The sequence below is a fragment of the Podarcis gaigeae genome (genome assembly GCF_964106915.1).
Source record: "Podarcis gaigeae genome assembly, chromosome: 8".
Classification (NCBI taxonomy): Eukaryota; Metazoa; Chordata; class Lepidosauria; order Squamata; family Lacertidae; genus Podarcis; species Podarcis gaigeae.
In genome coordinates, this window is record NC_139684.1 from 58,023,876 (window position 1) to 58,048,686 (window position 24,811).

The 24,811-nt window shown below is 48.0% G+C and overlaps 2 protein-coding genes across 11 annotated transcripts in view; one reads left to right on the forward strand and one right to left on the reverse strand.

Annotated features, from left to right (window-relative positions):
• HPCAL4 (hippocalcin like 4) overlaps positions 1-7,364 on the reverse strand; it is a 41,654-nt gene extending 34,290 nt beyond the window's left edge. Inside the window, exon 1 of the mRNA XM_083751957.1 lies at positions 7,221-7,364. The gene's annotated coding sequence lies outside the window, so the exon portion shown is untranslated. The remainder of the gene's footprint in view (positions 1-7,220) is intronic.
• LOC310850377 (CYFIP-related Rac1 interactor A-like) lies at positions 1,954-24,486 on the forward strand. 10 transcript variants are annotated; one of them, XM_083751848.1, is made up of 13 exons: positions 1,957-2,332; positions 10,208-10,292; positions 13,514-13,594; positions 16,099-16,178; positions 18,235-18,356; positions 18,715-18,820; positions 19,307-19,443; positions 19,733-19,810; positions 20,737-20,853; positions 21,136-21,215; positions 21,840-21,966; positions 22,484-22,554; positions 23,516-24,486. In XM_083751848.1, exons 4-13 carry the CDS (start codon positions 16,106-16,108, stop codon positions 23,577-23,579), a joined length of 975 nt encoding a protein of 324 aa, XP_083607974.1. In that variant the 5' UTR covers positions 1,957-2,332; positions 10,208-10,292; positions 13,514-13,594; positions 16,099-16,105; the 3' UTR covers positions 23,580-24,486. The 10 variants fall into 10 exon arrangements, with proteins under 10 accessions (XP_083607981.1, XP_083607979.1, XP_083607974.1 ...); XM_083751851.1 differs by lacking the exon at positions 1,957-2,332 and adding an exon at positions 3,055-3,242; XM_083751853.1 differs by lacking the exon at positions 16,099-16,178 and having other exon boundaries at positions 1,955-2,332.
• The last annotated feature ends 325 nt before the right edge of the window (positions 24,487-24,811 follow it).

Genomic DNA, 24,811 nt, shown 5'->3' on the forward strand with positions numbered 1-24,811 from the left:
ACCACGTCCCCTCCTCGACCATCGTGCTTTGGGAATGGGGCCAAGACGCTTCCCTTTCCCTCTCTGGGCGACAGCAGGCAGCTTTTGTGCCCCAGATTTCCGTGCCGCTCCCTCCTTGTGGCATTTGCAACCCAAATGGATGAGCCAGCAAAACTCCAGCCTCTGCAGATCACCCAGCCTCCTCCTCCTGCTGCCTTCATTCCAAGCGGATGCCCACCACGAGCTGAGCATCCCTAACCGCCTTCAGAGACAGCTGTTGTCATCATCACCAGGGTGTGTCCAGAGGACTGTTGCTCTAGACTGCACAGCTGGAAGCCTGGCGGGAGGGAATGCATGCAAGCAATTTAGAAATAGGAGAAAAATGTGGGAGAAGAAAGTAATCTTCTTTCCTCACTTGCATTAAACCAGACCTCAGGATCGCCCACTGACACTTCACCACCACCAGGTTCACTGGGCCGGACCTACCATTAAGCAGAGTAATACAGCTGACTCAGGCGGCAGATGCTGTGGGGCAGCAGTGCCAGGGGGGTGCTGAGGTGTGCCTTGCCTACACTACCTTAAATTAACCTTCTGTTCACCCACCTCCTGCTGTGGTGGATGCTGCCCCATCAACAGTGTTGAAATAAGAGCTAACTGGCAATCCAGTCAGTTTCTGTACCTAGATGGGGAGGGAGCATAATCTTGTCTTCTGCTTCAGGCAGCAAAAAGTTTGTGACTGGCTCTGAAGGTTCTAGTCAGGAAACAGAAAATATGGAATTTGCTGCCACAGAATGAAGGAATGTTAACAAAGATGTCTTGCAACAGCCTTTACCTAACCTCCAGGTGCTTTGGAGTACAGCTCTCATCAGTCCCAGTCGGCATGGTTTATGGGAGTTGCAGTCCAAAACACCTGGAAGGCACCAGGTTGTGCATGGCAATCTGTGGCCTCTGCCACTACAGATGAGACAAGGTCAAGGATCTTTGACATTGTCTGTTCAATTGTTCAGTGACACAAGGGAGTGGGGGGCGGGGAGGAATCACGTGGATCTGTTTAAAAATTGTGCCAACAATAATTTTTCTTTTTGACAAGGAATTCAGAGCTCGTGAATTCCTAATGGTGCTACCCGTGGCAGGTGGCAGTGGCATGTGAAGACACTTCTGGACAAGTTTTAATATGTTTAATAGTTACTTTCTGAAGATGTGAATATGTTGGAATTCTTAATCCAGGCCTATCATTGGCTGAGATGGATCTCATAATTATGCCTTTTGTTGGGTCACCTGCAAGGTAAGCTGCTTTTTATTGACTTGTGCTTGATTTTGCTTCATTTCTCACCTCATTTGCTATCTCATGTCCATCTGCACAGGCTCTGGTGGTTTTAAGAAGGGAATTAGACAAACTCATGAAAAATATAAGCTCTGAGACTTAAATGGACCCTCTTTGGTCAGAAGCAACTGAGCTGCAGCCCTTCCCAAAAATATAAGTAATGAATGAGACTTAGGGCTCATCCAGACTTCCTTTTGTGCCACACTTTCCAGGCACAGGCCCACACTTTAAAGCTCTGGGTCTGAGCATTTTTATTATTTTGACCTGGTGCTTTCCCTGGGAAAACCTGCTATTTAGTGCTGAATAGGAGAAAATGACAATCTACAGAAGACTGGATTCAGCAGTAAAACATGGGTTTTACTTGGGGAAAGCACTGGGACAAAAAACAAAACTGTTTGGACATGGAGCTTTAAATCCCAGAGCTGTGCCTAGAAAAACTCAACAACTTGGGCTGCCCCACCCCCAACAAAAATCCTGGCTACACCCCGAGTGAAACACTGACAACAGGCCACAGATCTCCCTTTAACCAAGATTCTGATTTGGGGTTGTTATGCGTACGGCTCCTGTCTGGGACAGGAGGGACAGGCTGGATGACCTCTTGAGTGCCTTCCAATTCTCCATATCCTGAACCCAGGCTTCCCTTGCCTGGCTCTTGAGACTGAGAGAGCGAGAGAGGAAAAGAGGGCCTGGCACAGCAAGGCAAGGGTTAATCTGCCCTGGCTTCCTTGCACTGCAGACGTCACAGATGTTTTAGAAGGAGGGGAGGGGGCCGAGTAGTGGTCTATGGTGGTCTTTGTGATGCATTTTATACTGATAGCAGCAGCTGCACCAGCAAAGCTCCCTTCGTTGGATTGACACACACAGGGAGGGCAGCGCTCCTTCTGCAATCTCTCTCTCTCTCTCTGCAAAGGGGCTACTCTACCCAGGCACAAGAAAGGATCTGCAGAAGATTGGGAGAAATATTATTGCATCCTCCCCAGCGTGTCTTTCTGAGATCTCTGGCTTTGCCTTGTCGTCCTCGGCAGAAAGGTGGGTGTCTCTTCCATTGGCAAGTGGGGAGGAGGAGGGGTGCGAGGACGGAATCAGACGAACTGAAACAGAGATTTTTTTTATTTTATTTTTTGCAAGAACAAAAGATGCATATGAGCACCTGGTATTTCCAGAGCAGTCCTAAACAGGATTTCTCATTAATCTTCCTGGCTGGCGGCCGGGGCACCCTTTCTACACAGTGACAGGGAGGGTGGGGGGAAGAACTGCTGAGTTGGGTAGGGGTCCGGGTCTCCCCAGTAGATTTTCTGAGCTCTCTTTATGCAGGTCGCCACCTGCTCGCCCACTGGCTTTCTATGCTGAAAACCTGGGCACCATCTCGCTCTAGGGTTGCACAGCCTCAGCGCTCTGTTCCCGACCCACACCCTGTTTACTGTTGCCGTCGGGCGCTGAGCAAAGGCGCTCTGGTCCCCTTCCGTGTCCCATGTGCAGGCAGGGACGGCGCTGGGGTAGCCGCTGCCTTTGGAAGCAAGAGCACGCTCCCCATTTTGTGCCGCGCAAGGCCAGGGTCTCGGTCTCTCTCTGATCTGTGAAATGGGTGGAGCGCAGGGAGATGTGCTGTGCCTGTGCCCCTCTCCTGCAAGGCGGCACTCATCGCTGCTTCATCCTTAGCCCCCTGCGGAATTTTCTTTTTCCTCTCCATGCCTGCAGTCGCAGGAAATGAGATGCCAGCGGCAGCGGCAGCACATGGCTCTCTCTGCTTCTTGGGGGGGGGGGGGGATTAAAAAATAGCTGGGTCTGCTCAGTGAGATTCTTTTGTGTGTGTTGGCCAAGGAAGGGTATAGCTCCTGGTTGCTGGAGCGCAATGGGCTTTTGTCGAGAAGTTCTGCCCATAAATCGGTACCCAGGTGGTCCAAGGTGCTGGTTACCTTGCAAGTGATGCTGCTGACCGGTGAGTGTGTATGGGCAAGGGTGACTATTGCAACCTGGGATAGGGATGGACTTATCAGTGTGTGTCAGCATCTAAATTCACCTGTACAGCTCTGTCTTCCTCCTACTGACATTGGTCCAGACAGAGGTCAAAGTCTCCTGGGATACTGAGCAGATAGATAAAGAGAGTCTATTGTCTATTCTGTAATAATGAATGAAGATTCAGGTTTGGTCTCCCTTGTCAAATTGCACCCCCCCCACACACTCTTTACTAGTTCCTAGAAGGGAGACTTCCTCTGAAGTGTGGGGGATAGGCAAGCTGCCTCCATACCCTTAGAAGCATTGAGCTGTCCCTTGTTGGAGGCCGGAGGCTGGACCAGGTGGTTGCTAAGGTCGTTTGGATGCTCATGTTCATATGTGCAAAGAGCTTTCCAGGTGCATCTCCCTCACAGCTGGATGAAGGCTACAGGCAACTGCCCCTAGGAATAGGTCGTAGCCACTCAATAATTGTTGGATGTCTGGAGTGGATTCTGTTTGGGAGGATAATTATAGATGCTGCAGTGAAATCTACACTATGGGAGCTTCTCTTGGGAGAACTCATTAAGGAAAAAAGGGGGGGGGACAGATCTGCTCAAAATCCAAGGCCTGCCTGGGGTTGATTTAGGTCACTCATTGATGGAACTTGAATGAGTGTGTTCCTTCCACAGCCAGCTTTGTGTCTCCTTTCTCACAACCTCTTGAAGGCTGTGAGTGGTCTCCTCGGTAGTTTCCCCCTCTTCCATTCTTTGTCTGGAAATAAGAGCAGAATCACAGACTCTGGTCTCCTTCATGCATTCGCTTGATATGGTGAGAAAAACAAGGTGCATGATTCAGGGTTGGTGTTGGCTACGTGAGATCTGGGGCACTAGGCGCTTTCCCAGACAAGAAGCAAAATGGCCCCAACAGCATATGCAAAGGATTTTGATGCCTCAATGAGCAAAATCTGATTGCACATCTTGGACCAGAGGAAGCATGTGCTCCTAGATGGGGATGAAGAGGTAGTAGCAAAGGCTGGTCAACGACACATTGGAGGAAAGTGCCAGGCTTTGCTTGGTGGGCCTGCAGTTGGAGCCTTTGCCTCCTGGTATCAAACAAGATGGAACTCAAGATTCTGAATGAAGGGCTGATTTAATAGAAAAAGAGGAAGCTGCCTTAAACCGGGTCCAATCTAGCTTAGTACTGTCCATATTGACTGGCAGTGGATCTCCAGGGTTTGAGGATCCAAGCCACTAATGCCATTTCCCCTCTTCCCAGAGCCAGGTCCCTCCTTCACCCTCAAAACCAGTCTTTCTCCAAAGCTGGTTCCCTTCCAAACAATTCAGAGTCCAAATCCATGCATGGTTAATGATTAGGGATGATGGGAATTGTAGCATCTGGAGGGCACCATCTTGGCTGCTGCCTATGGCACAGGTCAGTTTTCTTCCCCTATCCTGGTGCCCTCCAAATGTTTTGCTACCCCAATGGGCAAAGGAACGCAGCCAGCACAGCTGCAGAGGGCACCAGGTGCAGGAAGGTGGCGGCTGCAAAGTGTAGGCTTGCCTGATTTGGCTGCAGAGCACGGTGACAGTGAACTGGGAAGGTCTCAGACTGTGAGCAGTCAGTTTGCTCCTCCAACCCACCCCCTTCCCAAACCACTTCGGTGTGAACCTGCAGAATTTATTTGCCTCTGGGATGAAACACTCCCTTCCTCCCTGGCAGAGCAGGAAAGGAGAAGCAGAGGGGCGACAAGGCAATGCAAGCCATTCTCCCATCTCAGCACTGGTTGCCAGAGGCAAGGTGTGTGTGTGTGTGTCTGTCTGTCTGTCTGTCTGTGTGTGTGTAAAACAGACCAAAAAAACCTGGGTGGCATAAAACCTATGATGTGGTGTGCTTCCAGACAAGGGTTTGTTGTGGGATGTCTGCTCCTCATGCATTCCACCTGACACCATCAGATCAAAATGCTAGCCTGTATCCCCCACCCCATTTAATCCACAATCACCCTTTTGAAGGGAAATCTGATAAGTTTTTTTTAAACCAAAACCATAACCTGTTTCCAGTCACTCATCTGTGATATTTGAACAACCAGTTTACAATATTGTCTCCATCTAGAAGCCCCTGCAGAGACCATGAATTGTGTTTCTCTACCCAACTCTCAGGACAGACTGCTTCCTCCAGAATTTACCTTCCTGGATCAAAACATTTGGTTCTCCTCTCCCAAAGGCTGACTCCTGCATCTCCTCACCCCTTGCAAAGCCCAGATGGTATTTGGCAAAGTCTAGAGAAGGTGGACATAGCACAGAGTAAAACCAGAAGCAGGGCAAGATCTAGAGCAAGGTAGCAGGTTCCAGGCAGCTGGTCAGAACTGGGTAGTGCAGGTGAAGGGAGACATCCCAAGCAGCACAGAAGGAGACTTCACAAAATCCCCATAGATGGTGCCCAGCAAAGGAAGCCACCAAGCATTTACAGGCACAGCAAACTGGCACAGAAGCATGAATTATGGCGGCAATGCAGGAATCTGATGAACAGGTGAGAGGCTGAGTCAGACTCCTCACCTGAAAGGTCACAGGTGCAGCTAGTAAGTCCTCCTTCTCACTAGGGAGGCTGTCAGGATATCCCTTTCCAAATTCTAGTGAATTCAAGGGGTCACAATAACTTCCACGTTGTCAATCCTGACTCAAAATGGAGCACAGGAAGCTGCCTTATACTGAATCAGACCAATGCTCCATGTAGTTCAGTAGTGTCTACACTCTCCAAATTGTCAGGCAGGGTTCTCTCCTAGCCCTACCTGGACATGCCATTGAGGACTGAACCTGGGACCTTCTGCATGCAAAGCAGATGCTTTACCACTGAGTCACGTCTCTCCCTGATCAAAGCAATTATCAAAAGCATCCCCATTGGAGAAATCTGGGACCAAGTCACAACACCAGCATGCAGCTCCTGGCTCTGTTTCCGCTTTTCGGATGACAAGAGTGCTCTGAGCTTGTGCAAAATGTCTCACCACTTGGCTTCCTCACATGCACTGGAACTGAGGGCTAGGAAGCAGCATAAGCCCCAGCACCTCTCTCGGAGTACCTTTTACTTCCCTCTCACGTCCAGCTCCCACTCACACCATTTTCTCATGAGCAAGGTTGCCAGTGGGCTCATTTTGCACCATGGAAGCATTTCGGAAGCCCCCCCCCCACCTCCTAAAAGTTGGCATAATTAGGAGCACAGAACCATTAACATTTGAGCATGCATAATGCGGGTCTGTGTAGCTCCCCTCCATTTTGTACTGATGCAGGAAATTGAAAAACCAAAGCAAATTTCTATTTTGAAAGCCCTCCTTGTGCCCTTCAGAAGGGGGACCACAAAGGACTCACCAGAGCATGTCTGGCCTTATGGCACGTTTAAAGACACTCTCCCCCCCCCCCTCACAAGCCCCTGAAGTCAGTTAAATCACTGTAAAACAATGCAAATAAACTGACCATTAGTTTACTGTGCAACTTTCACAAGATACACTGCTTGTGCAGAAGGGAGGGGGAACGAAAGGCAGGCCAAGCCACCAGCCTCAGTGACTGCACCCTGCAGCAGAGGCAGTTTAGGATAGATCTTAAGTCACGTCTAGGGCTAAGTTCACACGGCAGCTTAAAGCTGTGTGTCCTAGGTGTGTATGCCTTTTTGCATTGTCCACAAGATGTCATCCTTACCCAAGTAGTAGCCTGCATTTCCCCCACCCACTTATTCCACACTCTCTGGGCTCACCCACACTCCTCTGGGAAAACCTGATAATTAGCACTGAACTGAAGCAAATGTCGGTTAGGTTTTCTCCTGATTTAGTACTAAAGAGCAGGTTTTCCAGGGCAAAGCAGCAGGGGAATGGCAAAACTGCTCAGAGCCATGCCTAGAAAGCATGTGACAAGTGGAACACCACTCGGACCCGTGGACAAGCCCTCTCTTTTTTAAAATTACAAAGAATTGTGAAGAACCTGCAGCCAGGGCTTACCTCCTCATCTACTGGTCTTTCTTACAAGTTTGCTGCTAGGTGCTGAAACTGCAGGGCACACACCTTCAGGAAACGGGAGGCTGAAGAAGCCCAGCAGGCTTGCAGAGAAAAAGGAAGTTGCTCACGTTGCTAATGAATTTCCCAGACTCAGGGAAATGAGAAGAACTGGGAACTTATAAGTAGCAATAGCAGTGGATTGGCCCTCAGTTGTCACCTGATTCCCTGGCCCAGGAGGATTCTGGGACGTTGTGCATAGCCCCCACTGGAGCTACCTCTGGTTCCTTCCTCCAACCCATGGAGCCAGTGCCTGACCTGGTTCAAGCCTCACAGCTCCTGATACTGGTTGCATAGAAGAATGTTACAAAAATGTGTTGGAAGAACCCTGGCACTACCCTGGGCCTAGCTGTCGTCCCCCCCCCCCCCAATCAATGAGGGTGGTTTTAAAAAGAAAAGAAGAAGATTTTAATCTGATATTTGCTATGAGCCACTGACTTCTATGGATATTGCCTGCCAGTAACCTTCATACATTACACCAGCAAGAGGTCTGGAGTAGAATGTGAAAAGAGAAAGAAATGATCAGGAGGGGACAGCATTGTCTGTGAGCCTAGAAATAAAGCAGTTGAAAAACGAGACCTGCCTCTGCTCAGTTACTGAAACATGGTGTCAGAAGCAACCAACCCTTGCCACCACCACTTTCTGCAAAAGCTGAAGGAAAGCTCAGGAAAGGCCAGGAAGGACTTAGCTGACTTTCAGCCAGGCTGCAGATAAAGTTCAAGGGTAGAGGTTCATGAAGCAAGTGCTCTGCGGTATGAAACAGACAGTGGAAGCCTTTTTGAACCAGGCAAAATGGGTTTTTGCAGTCAAGGACCTTCAGATGCTGTGAACAGGTCCGTCCTGCCTGTGCACACATTGGTACATTCCCATGCATCATCTGGGGATCCTCCAAGGTGGGCCTCGTAGGGACTGTCTTGGAGCAGCTGCTCAGTCTGAGTAGGTCAAGTAGCAGCAAAGAGCTCTTGAGAAGACTAATCAGGAGAGAGATTTAGACGCCATTCTGCACACTGCAAGGGGTGGGGTGCGGTGCACAGAGCAGAAGACAAGCTGATGTACCACAAAGTTGGGTGGCCAGGTGCGTAGGACAGCTCTCTTTTGATACACTTGCCCAGTACCTTAATTGACCTCTGAAATCCTAGTGGTTTGAATGGTTACAAAAGGTTTCTGAATTGTCTCTCTGTGTGTGCTTGCATAAATATTTGCATATGTGTGTGTAGTTTTCTAAAGCTCTGTTTTGCTCTGTTAAACTGCTGGGACCCCGGCAAGGTGGCTGGGTTTGTTGCTGGTGATGTTAGCAGCAGCAGCAGCAGCAGTAGCTGTACACATTATCAGGAGAACGGGCACCTTTCAGTGCATGTAGACAAAGCTCTTGACTTTCTTCTTCAGAAGGACCGCTTGGTGGTCAGAGCTTAACCTCCCACTCAAGCCATGATCTTGCAGGTGGGGAGCTTGATAAAATTCTGCCTCTGTCCTCCAGCACTTCCCAAAAAGAAAGAGAGAGGGCAGGACTTCAAGTGGGTTGCAGAGTGCGTCTCTCCTGCCCTCTCCACAGCTGCTCCCATAGGAGAAGGCTGCTGAATCTGGGAAGGGGAGGTTCAGAAATCTCAAAGTTCTTCAGAGGAGAAATAGACATGGATAAGAAAGAGGAAATGGCTGTGCAGTGGTGCTAGCCTGGTAAAGCAAACACAGACCCCAGCCTAGATTGGGCCAGAGTTTACAGCAAGTGGCTTCTTCAAGCATTCACTGTTCGCTACAACATGTTGTGGCCATGTTGTGCTTCCAGAGGCTGAACAGTTGTATGGAAAATTGCAGCTTGAGTCCACAGTGAACAGTTCCAATGACCTGTTCACAACAGGTGAGGAAAATGTTGCCAGACAGAAGCAAAGGGAAGCAGTAGACTGAGGGTGATAATGCACTGAAGTTTGATAGGGGAGGGGGTGAATTTCACAGCAATTTCCCTGCTAGTTGTTCACATCAACATGGCTTCAATTTGTTTTTGTTTGTGTACACACCAGGGCAAAGCGAGGGGGGCAGTGGGCAGGGATATATTTACCCTATACAAAGGTGTTGGTAAGAGACAAATCAGGATCAGTTTAAGGGCTCTGATCAGTGTGAAGGTAGTTTGAGAAACAGGGCACCAAACAGGAGTCTTTTGTAATCCTGGATACATACACATTTTGGATATTGTTGTGTGAATGTGGATTAAAACCCTGCTCAGCCTTCCTCTCCCCTTGTCCTGTTTTACCTCTAGACATGTGGATATAGACAACAGTGCCTTTCTGAATGCATAAAGACCCCTGCTTAGCTAAAGCTGGCTTCAAAACATCAGAGATTAGGGGAATGCTACTGCTGGGAAGGGAATGCCTTTTAGCCTGCTGGAATGGCCAGTGCAGGCCCTTAGGAACAGATAAAAAGACAAGGCCTCGGCCCTTTATATCAATCCAGCCCCTGTGTACCTGCCATTCATCCCAATGGGGCATGTGATGTGGGGGACCTCCTCATGGACTGTATCCAAATAGTAAACTGATAGGTCATGAGGGATGAACCACCGTGGCAGAATAACTCCAGGAATGGAAGAAGTACTTCATGCTTCTACTGAATAATGCTTGCCTTGGCCCGTGTGGCAATGTGAGGGAATAAAATGAGTGTTCTGTGGTGAAAGAGCCACACTGTGGCCTTTGGTCATCACCCTCTCCATTCCTTCTTGTGCGATGCACTTGGTGAAGTGAATACTTTCTCTCTCTCTATCTCTGGCACGCATGCATGGGGTTCAGTTTTCACAATTCCAGGTTTCCACCAAGGACACAGCTTCATTTCAGGCACCTTCGATCAGCAATTTGAAGGCGAATTGCTTAGCTCATGAGAATGGTCTAAATCTGGAAGCCTAACGGTGCGTTTTCTCTCCCCCCGCTCCCTTCTCTCTCATGCTGCAGGATTCTCCCAGTTAATGAAGTGTTTTATGAACCCTACAGAAGCCTGCTTCTTGCTGTAGAGGTTACCGAAGCATCACAAACTGAGGTAAAAAATACAGCCCCCTTTGCTGCTTGTGTGGTGCAGGGACCTATCCAGTCTTAGAGTTCAGAGGGCGCTGGGCGAGGCCTAGAAAAGCAAGTGTAAAGGCAGGTCTTCCTCTAAACGTGTAGGAGAACAAGGTGGCACAATCCTGACGGAACGGAGTGCACTGGGCCACATCAGATGGAACATATTTTTTTTTAATAAAAAAAAATACTCTTATGTAAAGAACTTGCAATCAAAACATGAGAGTTTGGGGGTGCAAATAAGTATTTCTAAAATGTGACAACTCCCCTCCCCCACCTGCATTTTGAAATTTGCAATCTGAAATTATGACCATCCATTCTGCCACATCACAACTTATTTATTATTTATTTGCAATATTTACAGACCGCCTTTCACCACAGATTGTCACAAAGCGGTTTACGCAAAAATCAATAAAACACTTCCTCGTATATCAGTTTAACACAAACCAAAATCACAGATAAAAACATAACTGGAATAAATGAACAAATACACTTGAATAATGTACAATTATTTAAATACCTGCTGAAATAGAAAGGTCCTCGAGATGTGTTTGATTGAAGTCCAGTAGAGAAGGGGTCTGTCAGATCTCAACTAGTGGGGAGTTCCACAGAATCAGGCCCACAATATGGACTGCCTGGCCCTTAGGAGACACAAGCCATGCATATCTGAGCCACAAGTGGTGCTAAGTTCTTCTTTAATGCTAGGGGCTGCCTCGCCTGCTCACTCCACTTGCCAACTCCACCTGCCCCTTTGCCAACAGACCTTTCCCCACACTTGACCACCTCTCGCTTTACACCTCACCCATGCCCTTGCCTGTGCCCTCTCACAGCTCACTCTGCAACCCTCCCTCCACCCAAGCTCACCCCAGGCCCCACCAACTTTTAAAGGAGAGCGAAGTGCTTCACAGAGCAGCTTGCTAAACTGCTGTGTGAAGTGTTTCCTGTCCTCCATTAAACCTTGCTGCAGGCCCATTGGTTGGTGTGGCTGTCTATTGGCAAGCCACGCAAACTCCAGAGCATGATAACACTTTACATTTCTATGTATATAGACAGATAAAGCAAGGATACTCACCTTGTAGGCCCCAAACAAGTGGCTTTTTATCCACAAGCTGGCTAACACAGGAAAATGAAAGTAACCACAAGAAGAAACTGAAGGATTGAATCTTAGCACCAACCCATAATAACTGGAGACAATATTTCACTCTGTAATTACCAATTACTACATTGGGTTGCTAGCAGTGATTCCCTCAAAGACCTCCATGATCAGGGAAAGTTATAACTCTTTTAAGTGTCCTGGGCCCAAGTTGTTAAGGGTCTTGTAAATTAACACCATAACCTTTAACTTGGTCTGGAAGCATATGGGCAACCAGTGCAAGCTTTTAAGCATCAGAATATGTGCTGGCAACAGTCTGTCTCCACCAACAGTCTAGCTGCAGCATTTTTCACCAGCCGGAGCTTCCAGACAAGGCCCAAGGGCAGCCCCACATTGAGTGTATTGCAGTCATCAAGTCTTTACTGCTTCATTCACTGTATGGTTAGGTCAGGCTTACAAAACATTCATTGGTGCACAGTAGCAAGGAAGCAGAGAGCCAATCAGAAGGACAGGTCATTGACCAAGAGGCTCACTGTTTATCCCAAGTACAACAGACCCTTCTCCCAGTCCCAGGCCGGTCTTGATCGATGACTGCCAGGCTCAACTCACACAAAGTCACAAGGAACTGAAAAGAGTCACTGTTGTTAATGATGCCAAGAAAGGCTTCACATCACCCTGTACAGTGTCAGGAATAGACCTTGTTGGGCACTTGCCAAGGCCCACACACTTGCAGGTAGAGCCACTGCAACTCTCTGGAGACTCCTAGCCCTGCTGCAACTCCTCTTTGCTGTCACCTGCCTCCTCTGAGCATGCAAGCAGCAGCAGCACACTCAGCGCTGCCATGTGCTTTCCCTCTGGGTGATTGTACGGATTGGGCCTGGAAAGAGAGGACAAAGTGAGCAGGCAGACATGCTATGGAGGAGAGGGCTCACTGAAAGTGCCTTACCTGAAACCTAGAGCTGCCCCAGTAGAGAGCTTTAGGAGAGCAAACTGGGCTAGTGGGTGGCTACTGCCAGGATCAGATTATGGTCTCTCCTTGGTAACGAGTGCCCATTCATACCCTAGTCAAGGGGTGGGGAAATCTGTAGCCCACCATATGTTGTTGGATTTCAACTCCCATCAGCCCCAGCCAGCATGGCCAATGGCCAGGGATGATGGGAGTCGTAGTCCAGCAAGATCTCTATGGCCACAGGCTCCCCAGCCCTGCTGTAGGCATTGCATGGTGGAACTGAAGCTGCTGAGGTACGGTTGTTCTGCTGCTGAGCTGGGAGGAAGGGGAAGTCCAGTGGAGGCTGAGGGCTCTGGAAGCACGCAGAAAGCTCTCACAGGAAGTCTGAGGTGCAGCACAGCACACTCTTCTTCCCTCTGGGAGTCCAAAATAGAAAATATAGAAGTGGTTGTGGGATTTCCACACAGACAAGGCTGCAATGAGATATACAGACAGAGCTGAGCTGCCTGCAGCAGCAGCAGTGACACGTGCCCTGTTCACTTACTCAAGCCCTTCAGAGAGGACCTGTTTGAGGACAGAGGGCTCTCTCTGAAGCAGGTAAGCTGGGAGGTCCTGCTTTCCCAAGGGTGCTGTGGGCGGGATGGTTTAGGAAGGAGAAAGGTGGTGGTGAGAAGCATTGAGGAGGAGGAGGGTCTACATTGGGCCAAAAAGGGGCTATGGACAGGGACCCCATTGGAAAAGGGGCTCTCAGTAAACACCTTTAACTCAAACACCCATTTCTGAATTTTGTACCATACATCTACATGGCGGAAGTGGTGCTGCTGCCACCCACCTTAGAACAGGCCATGTGACCCAATTGTGGGCTCCGACCCCTCAACTGAAGACCAGTGTTTCCGAGTAGGGGAAGCCAGTGTGGTGCCCTCCAGAAGTTCCCGCATTCCCAGTTCCCACCCTCACTGACCATTGGCAATGGGGGCTGCTGGGAGTTGGAGTTCCACACCTGGAAGGTACCACATGAGCTGCTTCTTCTCCTCTAGAGGAACTCTGTGCTCAGAGGGGCTTTCTTGCAGCCTTTCTCTTCCTCTCTCTCTCAATCTCTCTTTCTTTCTCTCTACCTCGGTTGTTTTCTTCCATCTTCTGTTCTGTTTCTCCCGCTCAGGTCTGCTGGCCATGGGCAACCTGATAAAGGTATTGGGCAAAGATTTAGAAAACTGTCCTCATTTTTTCCTGGATTTTGAAAGTAAGTCCCATGCGCAAAGGAGGGATGGGGGTGGTGTCTGTGATTACTGGCAGAAGGAGTTGCTGTTCTCCACAAATTTTGGGGGTCACACTTTACTATATAAATATTTGAGGTGGTGCCAATATACTTTTTTAAAAAAAGAAGACTTTGTTGGGAAGCAGCAGGCAGTGACAACCAGACACTGTAACAGACTGGGCATAACTACACTACAGATTTGCAATTTAGCTGCCATGGCTACTCCCAGAGAATCCTGGGAACTGGATTCTCCCCCCCCCCCAAGCTGTCTTAGCTGAAGTGCAAAGTGAATGGAGTGGAAGCTGGTTTGAGGGAAGATGCATCAAACCACAGTCTTTCACAGGAAACTTCAGAATAGATACGGATTGTGAATAACATCATGTGTACACATCTTCAAACACCAGCAGTGGGAGCGCACTACGGACAGAGTAGACAGTTATGTGTACACAGCCTAAGGAGAACTTTAACCTTGCAAAAATGGGACTTAGGAAGGGAATATTAATACATTATTATGATTATTATTATTTGCATAGAAAGTTAAGTTCCACTTTTCCTGTTGAAAGCAATAGGATGAATATTAGTTGTGACCAGCCCGTCCAACATCCAACATGACATGGTGTTCCCAGTCAGGTGTGGTAACTAAAGTGTGAGCTGAGAACTGGGCAGTCCCTCCTTCAAATTGTGTTCACCGCACTCAGACCACTATTTATTGGCATTGGAATTTCCATCTGTAATATGTGGATATTAATTTATCTGAAAGAGACAGTTAAAGGATTACTGTGAAAGTGTATCTGAATCACTCTTGAGTACTTAAAAGGACTATATTAAGTTTTATTGTTTCCAAGAGGAGTTGGAAAGAAATATCTTTCTCTGTCTGAGGACCAGTTTCCACAACTTTTCAAACATGTGCCAAGTGTTTTACAGTTGACTGTCTTCACAATATTTCTTTCTTCAAAAGAAATTCATAGACTGACTAATAATAATAAAAATCTTTAAGTGGTACAGTGGTACCTTGGGTTAAGTACTTAATTCGTTCCGGAGGTCCGTACTTAACCTGAAACTGTTCTTAACCTGAAGCACCACTTTAGCTAATGGGGCCTCCTGCTGCTGCCATGCCACCAGAGCCCGATTTCTGTTCTTATCCTGAAGCAAAGTTCTTAACCTGAAGCACTATTTCTGAGTTAGTGGAGTGTATAACCTGAAGCGTATGTAACCTGAAGCGTATGTAACCCGAGGTACCACTGTATACATAAAATAATATAAAATAATTATCAATAACACAGAAACAAAATCAGCAGCATTTTAAAAACAATACACCTGCAAGGAATGCCAGGGTTTAATAGACTTGTCCAAAACTACTCAAGGAACTTCATAGCCAAGGAGAGATTTGGGCCTTGAACTCATGGGCCTAAACCCCAAACTCTAGGGTCAGTGACATCTTGGACTCATCAAAGAGGGAAAAGAAAGGCAGCCTCTGATCTGGGCAGCAGCAAACCATTTCGTGCCAGCTGTTCTTATGCCCTTTCTGTGCTCCCAACCTGGTGCCCTCCAGATGTTTTGGACTACAACTCCCATTGGCCCCAGCAGCATATCTGTATGATACTGGGGCTGATGAGAATTGGAGTCCATCTGGAGAACACCAGGTTGGGGAAAGCTGTTGCAGGGCTTTGTCTGTTGTTCCCTTTCCAAAGAGGTAAGGACTGATTCACAAAGGCCCTGCAGCATTTCTGGCCTGTTGCTATGGCCACCAAGGCTATTGGGTCCTGCTAAGCAAACATGACCAACACTTGTGCCAATGTGTGGGCTGAACGAAGGCTTGATGGCTAAATGGAGTCCCTATGTGGGCAAAAGCTTTGGCTGCCATCATAAATTCAACCTTTGGTGAGACTTTCCCAAACTTGCCGGCCATAGGTCCTGTTGAACAACCAAGCTCCCCTTAGCCCCCAAATCTCGTTGGAGAACAGTGACTCTTGTCCTCCTCTGTTCCTTATCATTGGTCTTCCTCCCCATCAGTCAATGCACATCTCCATTCAGGGGCAGGAAGAGGTGGGGTGGGCCTCTCTATACTCAAACGTGGACCACCAACAGTTGTTTATTTTCTTCCCCTCTAGTCTAGCCTTCGCCAGCCTGGTTCTCTTCAGGTGTTTTGGGCTACTACTCCATTGGGCTGATGGGAGTTGTGGTCCAGTACACCAGGAAAGAACCAGGCTGGCAGAGACTGGTCCAATTAACTGAGAACTGACTAAAACATATCTCTGAATGCTACAAAGTTTGTGGGCATGTTCACCTCATCACCAAGCACTTGCAGCCAAATAAGCCGTAATGTCTGGTTAGTGGTCCTATTTGAATGTAGAAATTGTTTGCTGAATGACTCTTCCTGCCACCCAGAAAGGGGCACCTTTCCCAGTGACATTCTCCCACAGACCTCTCCTTCCTTCCCCACCTCACTACCCATCATGCTTTTCTCCCTCTTGTCTCTTCTCTTGCAGGTAGCACATGGGGAACCTTCTTAAAGTGTTGACTTATAACGAGCTTGACCAAGGCCCTAATTTTTTCCTTGACTTTGAACGTGAGAAGGGATTTTTTTATTTTTTTGCCTTTGTTTTCATTCATGACTTTCTTTCATTGATTTAATTCATGATTAAAATTGATTTGTTTCGTTTTGTGTGGAGGTGTAGAGGCAAGGGCTTATATCCTCAGGGCAGTTTCTTGTGGATTCAGTGCTGCTCAGGCATACAAATGCTTTTTTTGCAGCATCCACACAATGTTGACCTCACCAAAATGCCATCCCATGTCCCTATCCCGATTTACCACTTCCACAAGTTATTTACTTACCAGATTTCTCATGGAAATGGCAAAAAACAAAACAAAAAATCCATATAAAAAAGGAGAATAATATGGGACAGTATTTTTGTGAGGTGGGTGTCATGTGGATGCTGCAAAAACATTACTGAATGAGCAGCACCGAGTCAGCAATAAACTGCCATGTGGAATTCCCCAAGAAGCTTCAGGGTGAGATCTAGAGAGGCAGAAGAGGGAGTCAGCAACCAGACAAGATAATGGCTGCTGGGCTGTGCACAGCAGAAATATGCTTCTGTTGCAGGTGCAATGCCTTCTTTCTGGCAAGATGATAATTATATAGCAGTGGGAAAGGGCAGTAGCCAATCACACTGAGAGCAAAGGAGGTTGTGCAAGGGAAGAGATTGGTGGACCTTCTCAGAACCCTGGATAGTGGACAGTTCTTTTCTGAAGAGGAGGGTGATGGGCCAGAAAGTAAGGCTTCTCCTCCAGCAGAGCTCTCAGAAGCTCCCACATTTGGAGACGTCCTACAGGCAGCAGTCTGCATCTCCTCCAGAGTGACAGCCTGACTGCAGTCACATTTCCAGGATTTGTTAGAATTGTGCTAGCATCTCAGTGAAGAGGCATTTAGCAGCCCTGCGGTGTCCAGACAGCACTGCCAAACAATTAACTTTCGGGGTTCGAATGGCACATTGCCACACCTCCTCACAAGCAGACACCAGCCTGGACCTGGACTGCTGTAGGTGGGCTCTGTGTGCCTGACCCCCTCTCCCTTCTCAAGCTCCCATAGGGTGTGCATGAGACCTGCTGGGCCCTAGGACTGCTGAAGGTATGCCATCTGGGGAGAGAGGCATGGAAGACGAGTTAGCGCTAGATAAGGTAGACAGGCAGGCCAACAGTCCTGGAGCCCTGCTTTGGGGAGGAGAGTGGGGGGCAGCTCACTGCCTAGGATGCCATTGGTTTAGTGCCTCCTAGTGTTTTGTTTTTTATACTTTGTGGTTTCTTTTTGGTCCTCCTGTATATTTATTTTCTAATATTTTCCCGGTACAGCTAAGAGCCAAAGGTCTGTGGCAGCCCTCCCCAGCTTGTCACCCTCAAGATATTTCGGACTACAGTTCCCACCAGCCCCAGCCAGCATGGTTGTATGAGTCAGGGTTCGTCCATATTTACGTTTGTCCTGTGGCAAGGAAGCACATGTCTGGGAGGTTTTCTGCTTCTCCCATGCTTTCTAGGCACACGTCCAAGTGGTTTTCAGTTTGCTTGGCCGCTTTCTTTGGGGAAACCCACTCTTTAACCACTGAATCAGAGCAAATGTCAATCCGTGGAAAACCCAGTTGACATTTGTGGATGAGCCCTCGCTGAGGCTCATGGGAGCTGTAGCCCAAAATGTCTGGAGGGCTACAGACAGTAAGGGTGGTCTGTGGGCTTCCCAGAGAAAAACATGCAAGTGAGGGGCTCTGTCGCAGCTCACAGGCCGGGCCATGGCTTCCCAGTGCTATTTGGGGGCAGCCCAAGACCTCATCCCCTCCCCAGGCGGTTGCACAACGTGACCTGGGTACACCCGACAAGCCTTGCCCATGATGCCAAGGGGTTTGGGGGGAGGCAGAACTCTCTGGTTGCAAATGGCTACTCGCCTGGTCCCCCTGACATTCCTTGGGTTGCCCCCCCAACCCCTGACCAGGCCGAGGGAGCTCTTGGACCCCCTCATTCCAAGCAAGCCATCCCAATGTCCCTCCCTCCCTTCCCCCTGGGGCTGGGCTGAAAAAGTGTCCTGCAGAACGAGTGTCCTGACCTCTCCCTTTCTCTCTGGGTGGGGTTCACTGCAGATGCACAGCCCACAGAAGCCGAGACAGCTGTGTGGAACCAGGTGAACGCTGTCCTAGAGGAGGCGCAGACCATTCTGGCGGAACTGCAGTCCTACACCGGAGCCGGGCAAGAGATCAGAGAGGTACTAGGAAGAGCCTGCTGGATCAGGCCAGTGGCCCACCCAGTCCAGCATCCTGGTCTCACAGTGGCCAACCAGATTAGTCAGTGGGAAACCAGCAAGCAAACAAGAGTGCTCTCCCCTCTTGTGGCTTTCAGCAACTAGTATTTAGAAGCATCGCTGCCTCGGACTGTGGAGGGCAGAGCATAACCGTCATGGTATAACCTGAGCCCTTCCCAAAGCTGACCCCCACATTCCAGAGCTAGGAGCAATGCTAGCAAGTGGTCTAGATTTTTTCCCCTCTCCCGACAATGATTTTTGTACTTTTGCAAAGCTAACATTTCAGGAATAAAACTTAGCATCTTGTGTTACTTTATCACAGGCCATCCAAAACCCCAGTGACTTGCAGCTCCAAGAAAAGGCATGGAACGCCGTGTGTCCCCTTGTGGCAAAGCTGAAGCGTTTTTATGAGTTTTCCCTTAGACTTGGTAAGTGCCCTCTCCCATCTCAGCAAGAGGGGGTGTTCTCTCATTTTCTCATTCTTCTCATCTTCAGTCCAGTTCGACCCATTTCCACATTAGTTTGCAAACCTCTTTTTTTTTTTTTTTTTACATAAGGAAACAGTGCCACATGAAAATGTCTTTCTTCCAAATATGCCAATCTGGGTACATGACTTTGTTTAGCATATACATTTTTAAGAGGCAATTTGTCCCTAATACAATGCATTTCTTTATGGTGATTTCAGGAAAATACTTGCTTCTGCATGCCCTTCTCATTACTATAAATGGTGTGAATTTGGTGTGAATTTTGGTGTGAATTTTCAAAGGAGAAGCTGTGCTTTGGTTCCAGAAGCAGAGCTTTGGCAGATTCACATTAAAATGTACCTTGCACTAATCCTGCAAGCTGTGCAGGGATTGGCCGGGTGAGGGGGCTGCTGCCTAACTTAACCATCTCCCTCCTCCTGTCTCTCCCAGAGAATGCCTTGCGGAGCTTGCTGGAAGCTCTCACCAGCCCACCTTACGCCCCGACTCAGCACCTGGAGAGGGAACAGGCTCTTGCCAAACAGTTCGCAGAAATCTTACACTTCACCCTCAGTTTTGATGAGCTCAAGGTAAGTGTGGGAGGAGCGGCCGCCAACAGTGGTTGGTCCAGCGGCAGAAGGGAATGTGATCTGAGCATAATAACAAGTAAAAACCTCCCACAGGGGCTTCTGACTCTTGCTCCTGTGGAACAATATTAGGCACTTTACACAGCACCCACTCTGGATGGTTGGCACAGGTGCAAATGTAGCCTGCAAAACACACACACACACCATCACCATCCCTTTCCCTCCCATATGTGGAGAAAAACCTTCTGCTTCATCTTCTCCATGAATGAAGTCTCCCTTCTCTGTCTCCCAGATGACCAACCCTGCCATCCAGAATGATTTTAGCTACTATAGAAGAACCATCAGTCGAAACCGGATCAACAACCTGCAGGTAAGGAACGGTTCCTTCCTTTCGCTGGGAGGCAGAGTAAAAACCCAGGCTGGGCAAAATGAATGGAAATTCTAATGGCAAAGGAATGGTGGGAACTCGAAGCTGCCATGCAAGTGGAAATGTGCAGAGATGCCAGAGCAAACAGAGTATGTTTACTTGAGAGCCAGGGCTCATCCGCACTTCCTCTTGACCCATATTTTGATTGCCTTGTGTACTGATTAATTCCCTCAGGTTCAAGAGCTTTTCTTGTTCTTCCATGGCTGTACCTTGCAAAAATCCAAACTTACCTGCTGAACTGAAGCTCAATTAAGCAAAATCACTTTTTGGATTTTCTGCATATCCGATTCAGCAGGCAAGATCGGATTTTTGCAAGACACAGTGAGAAAAGCTCTCGGATCTGGGAGAATTAATCAGCACACAACAGAATCAAATTAGGGGTCAAGCAAAAGTGTGGATGAGCTCTAACTGTCAAGAAAAAGAATAACTGAAAGCCAAGTGGGAGGGGGAAATGGAACGGAATGAGTGGAAAAGAAGGAGAGAGACTTAGATATAAAAAGAGTAAAATGAACTATCTCATCTGGATAGGTGGTTTCCTGTTTCACACTGAGAAGTTATTTTTAAATGGCCCCAGGGATGGAAATGAGAGCTGTCCATAGAAATAAACATAGAAATTCAACATTTTAAGGTAGCTGGGGTTGGGCAACATGGTGCCCACCCTAAACCACCACACACACACACACACACACACACACACACACAGAAAAGTAACCTAGTAAGGACTGAGCATGCCCAGTGGGCATGGAATATTGCCTGGTTTTGGTGTGGAGGCAATGAAAAACTGATGGAGTAGAGTGGTTGAGACCTTAAACAGAAGCCCTCCATGCCACAACAGTTTGCTGCAACTGATCTCCATTCCTGCCCTGCAGTTAGACGCTGAGAGTGAGGTGAACAACGAAATGGCCAACCGGATGTCCCTCTTCTACGCAGAGGCCACCCCGATGCTGAAGACTCTCAGCAATGCCACGACCAAATTTGTTTCAGAGGTGAGTGATGCCTCCCAAGGCGCAGAGAAGACAGAGGCAAGAGTTGCCAAGACCACCTTAAAATGACAGCCTGCTGCAAAGTCTAGGCTTGCTTGGTTGTTCATGCAAGGTTAACACTGCACACTGGCTGGTGGGTTGATGGGCAGAATCCACCCCAAGCAATCTGTGCTGTGGTGGCACAGGGACTGGGGCTGCCTCTCTCCCTTCAGATATTCAGCTTGCTCTCTCCCTGGGGAGGAAGAGCAGGGGGTAATCAGCATGCAAACTGGGTCTTCCTTTCAGAACAAAACTCTTCCCATTGAGGACACGACTGACTGTTTGAGCACCATGGCCTGTGTCTGCCGGGTGATGCTGGAAACGCCGTGAGTACAATGCCCTACATGATTATAGGCCCCAAAGGCTGAGCACTGGCCTTCAGGGTTGCACGCATACAACAGAGTCTAAAAAGCCACACAATTGACAATTACAATTAAAACCTGACTAAACTGAGACCCCATGTTAAAAATATGGGGTTACTCAGAAACTACAATTAATCCAGAATGTGGGTGCTAGACTGGTGACTGGGAGTGGCCGCCGGGACCACATTTATTATTATCATTATTATCAAATGAATGTGCAAAAATGTAAACAAAGAGTCACCAAGGGCCACCGTACAATGGGATTGGTCAGCCTTCTACATGCCGCAAAGCAACTTACCTGGCGAGCCTCTCTAGGGAGGGAATTCCACATCAGAGGGGCAACCACTGCAAAGGCCTTGTTCTTGGTCACCAGCATTTTGACCTCTGAAGGACCAGGTGTCTGTAGCAAGCCCCTACCCACTAGATGACTTTAAGGGACCCATACCGGAAATCACATCTTTTTAGAGTCTTTAGGCTGTGTTTAGCAGTTCCATGGTATGAGCTCCCCAGGAAGCTGGGAAGGAAATGTGGGGCATGGCAGCTGGTCTAAGGAGGCTTGTTCATGAACCTCTTTCTTGTTTGCAACAGGGAATATCGGAGCCGCTTCACCAACACCGAAACTCTCCTTTTCTGCATGCGGGTGATGGTGGGGGTCATCATTCTTTATGACCATGTCCATCCTGTGGGGGCTTTCGCCAAGACCTCCAAAATTGACGTGAGTGACATTTCTCTCTTCATATAGAAACATCAATCAGAGAAACTCAAGGAGTTGACAAGCCAGCCTTTGATGACCTTGACCTTCTTGATGTTTTGGACTACAACTCAGCAGCCTCAGAATAATATAGCCTTAACGACTGGGGCTGATGGGTGTTGTAGTGCAAAACACCTGGAGGGCACCAAGTAAGGGAAGGCTGGAGCCTCCAGTGTTTTTAGTGACAATTGATCCTCAATTAGCTTTTAAAGGGAAGGAGGAGCAAAGATCCATAGGAGCAACCAAGCATCAGAAGAACCACGCTGGGTGGGACTTTCCATTCCAGTTTAAATGCGGGGATTTCCCCCTCTCTTGCTGCACCTCCCATATCCACCCTATTTTGCCTTTCTCAAATCTCATGAATCTGCTCACAGAAAAAGGAACTGTTGTCAATATAAGTGGGTACACTTTTCCAACATTTCCCCCCTTTGAAATTTGACTAAGAAGGGATTTTTTTCTTTTTCTTTTTTAATGCCGGTAGATGAAAGGATGTATCAAGGTCTTGAAAGACCAGCCTTCCAACAGCACAGAAGGCCTTCTGAATGCACTGAGGTAAGGCAGCCTAAGAGGCACCTTTGAGGAAATGGGCTTTGGCAGCCAGAAAAGGTCTGCTGCAACTCTCAGAAAAGAGCTGCAAGCGCATGCACACATGCACGCACACACCTACCTTGCACAAGCACCAGGATTGTACTGGGATGACTTTGGCAGCCTAGGCATGTGCTGGAGTTGAAGATAGATAGCGTGGAAGATTTTCAGAAACTGAAATTGGTTTTGTAGACATGAGCAGTTCTTATTGAAGGAGTGCTGTGGCAGGAATTGGAGAAGTTGACTGTTACTAAATGACCATTGACCTGGCTTCACAGAAGGAACTCCCTCGTGCATTGCCCTCACATCACAATTATCCTGCGGGGCAGACCATTATTCCCATTTTACAGCTGGGGAGTTGAGGCCAGCAGCCCTTCCAGTGTGTATCGCACAGGAGGGGCTGGCCTGAGTCCTGGATTCCAAACTAGCTCATGCCCACCAGCCGGTGCTTTGGTATCAAGGGAGCTGCAGTTTCTCAGCACTCAGACCACTGTATGCTGTTCAGGGACACTGCATCTTCCCCATCCCCAACAACTGGCACTTTAATTGCTTTGGCCAGCATCACAGAAACCTACCTTTTAGTCCAGGCTTTTGGCCATCCAGATGTTGCTGGACTACAGCTACCATCAACCCTGACTATTGGCTATGTTGGCTGGGCCTGATGGGAGTTGATGTCCAATAGCACCTGGGGGTTAAGCTATTGGCTACACCTGGGCATTCAGGTTCCTACCCTCTACTCACCGGCAAACTCCCCCTATATCCACGCTTCCTTTCTGCCAAACTAGTCCCTACTAAGAAATTCCACATTTTTACCTTTGATCATGGGCTTAGACATGCATTGCACCTGTTCCCACAGCGGCCAGCACAATTGGCTCCTTTTCTCTACAACTGGTGTGCCCTTTCCCACTGCCTCCCTGCTTCTTCCTAGGTACACCACCCGGCACCTCAATGATGACACCACATCCAAGCAGATCCGGGCCTTGCTGCAATGAGCACCCCCTGCAGTCGAGGGGTGGGTGGCATTCACCAGAGACCCAAGAAGGGGATTTCTCCATGGAACCTTCAGCAGAAATTTTAATGTTGACATATTGCTATAAATAACCATTGGCCATCATATTCGTCATTTTGTAAAAGAAGAAGAAGAAGAAGAAGAAGAAGAAGAAGAAGAAGAAGAAAGAAGGGGGGAGATTTTAAATAAATATATATATATATAAACAAATAAATATATATATATATATGCGCACACACATACATATACACACACACATATATATAAAATTATGAGAGATAATCCTTCCAGCTCAGTGCCAATCTGCCCCATCTCCCAAGACACTCCATGTTCAACTCTGGCAGAAGTGCAGCTTTGCCAGAGAAACGCCATGTTGGCAAGGCCGCTTCTCTTCACCGTTCCAGTCCCCCAGTCCCACCCATGTTGATGTGACATGTCTAGTTCTCAGCCCTGAAAGGCTGACATCGAGTCTGACCAAGCCTCAGGAGGGACAAAGGGGGCAGGGTTTGGCCCAAGCTGGTAAGAGGTTGAACCACCATCTTGGAACCAGGTGGATGGTCTGTTCCTAAACTCTTGAGAGGTCCAGAGATGGATCTCCTGAACTAGCCCAGACTCCAGAGGAGGGTGGGGGGCTAAGTGAGAAAGATGGAGAGATGTTCTCCTGTTTAAGATGTAAATAATGTGTCTGGAAATGACTGTTGATCAGGAATGACTAGGATGATTGATACAGGATGATGATGATGGTGGACATCATCATTAAAAACTTCAACACTGATTCCATTCAAAATGGCTCAGTCACACCTTTTAGATTTTTAATATAAACAATTAAAATCCACTCACCTGTTATTTTGTACATTTTTGTGTCAAATAAAATAAAAAGAAAGAAATAATCTGTTGTGTGAGAGACTTGCCTGGTTGTCTGTTTTGCTGGGTTGGCAAACTGCACATGCTCAGAGGGGTCCCTTTTTATTATGATTTCATGTTCTAAATAAGGCTTGGGCAAAGGTGATCAAAAGTGAGATTTGTGTGCATGTGCACACAAACACATTGTTCAGACATGTTTGTTAGGAGTAGGGAGTAATCTAGGTGGATAGGGAGAAGAAAGTGACAAGATGTAAAGTGGTTGTGTAATCTGACCCACAGATCTGAGCACAAAAGCCACATTCTTTCCTTTATCCAAAATAATAGCACAACAGAAAAAAGGGTTCACATCAA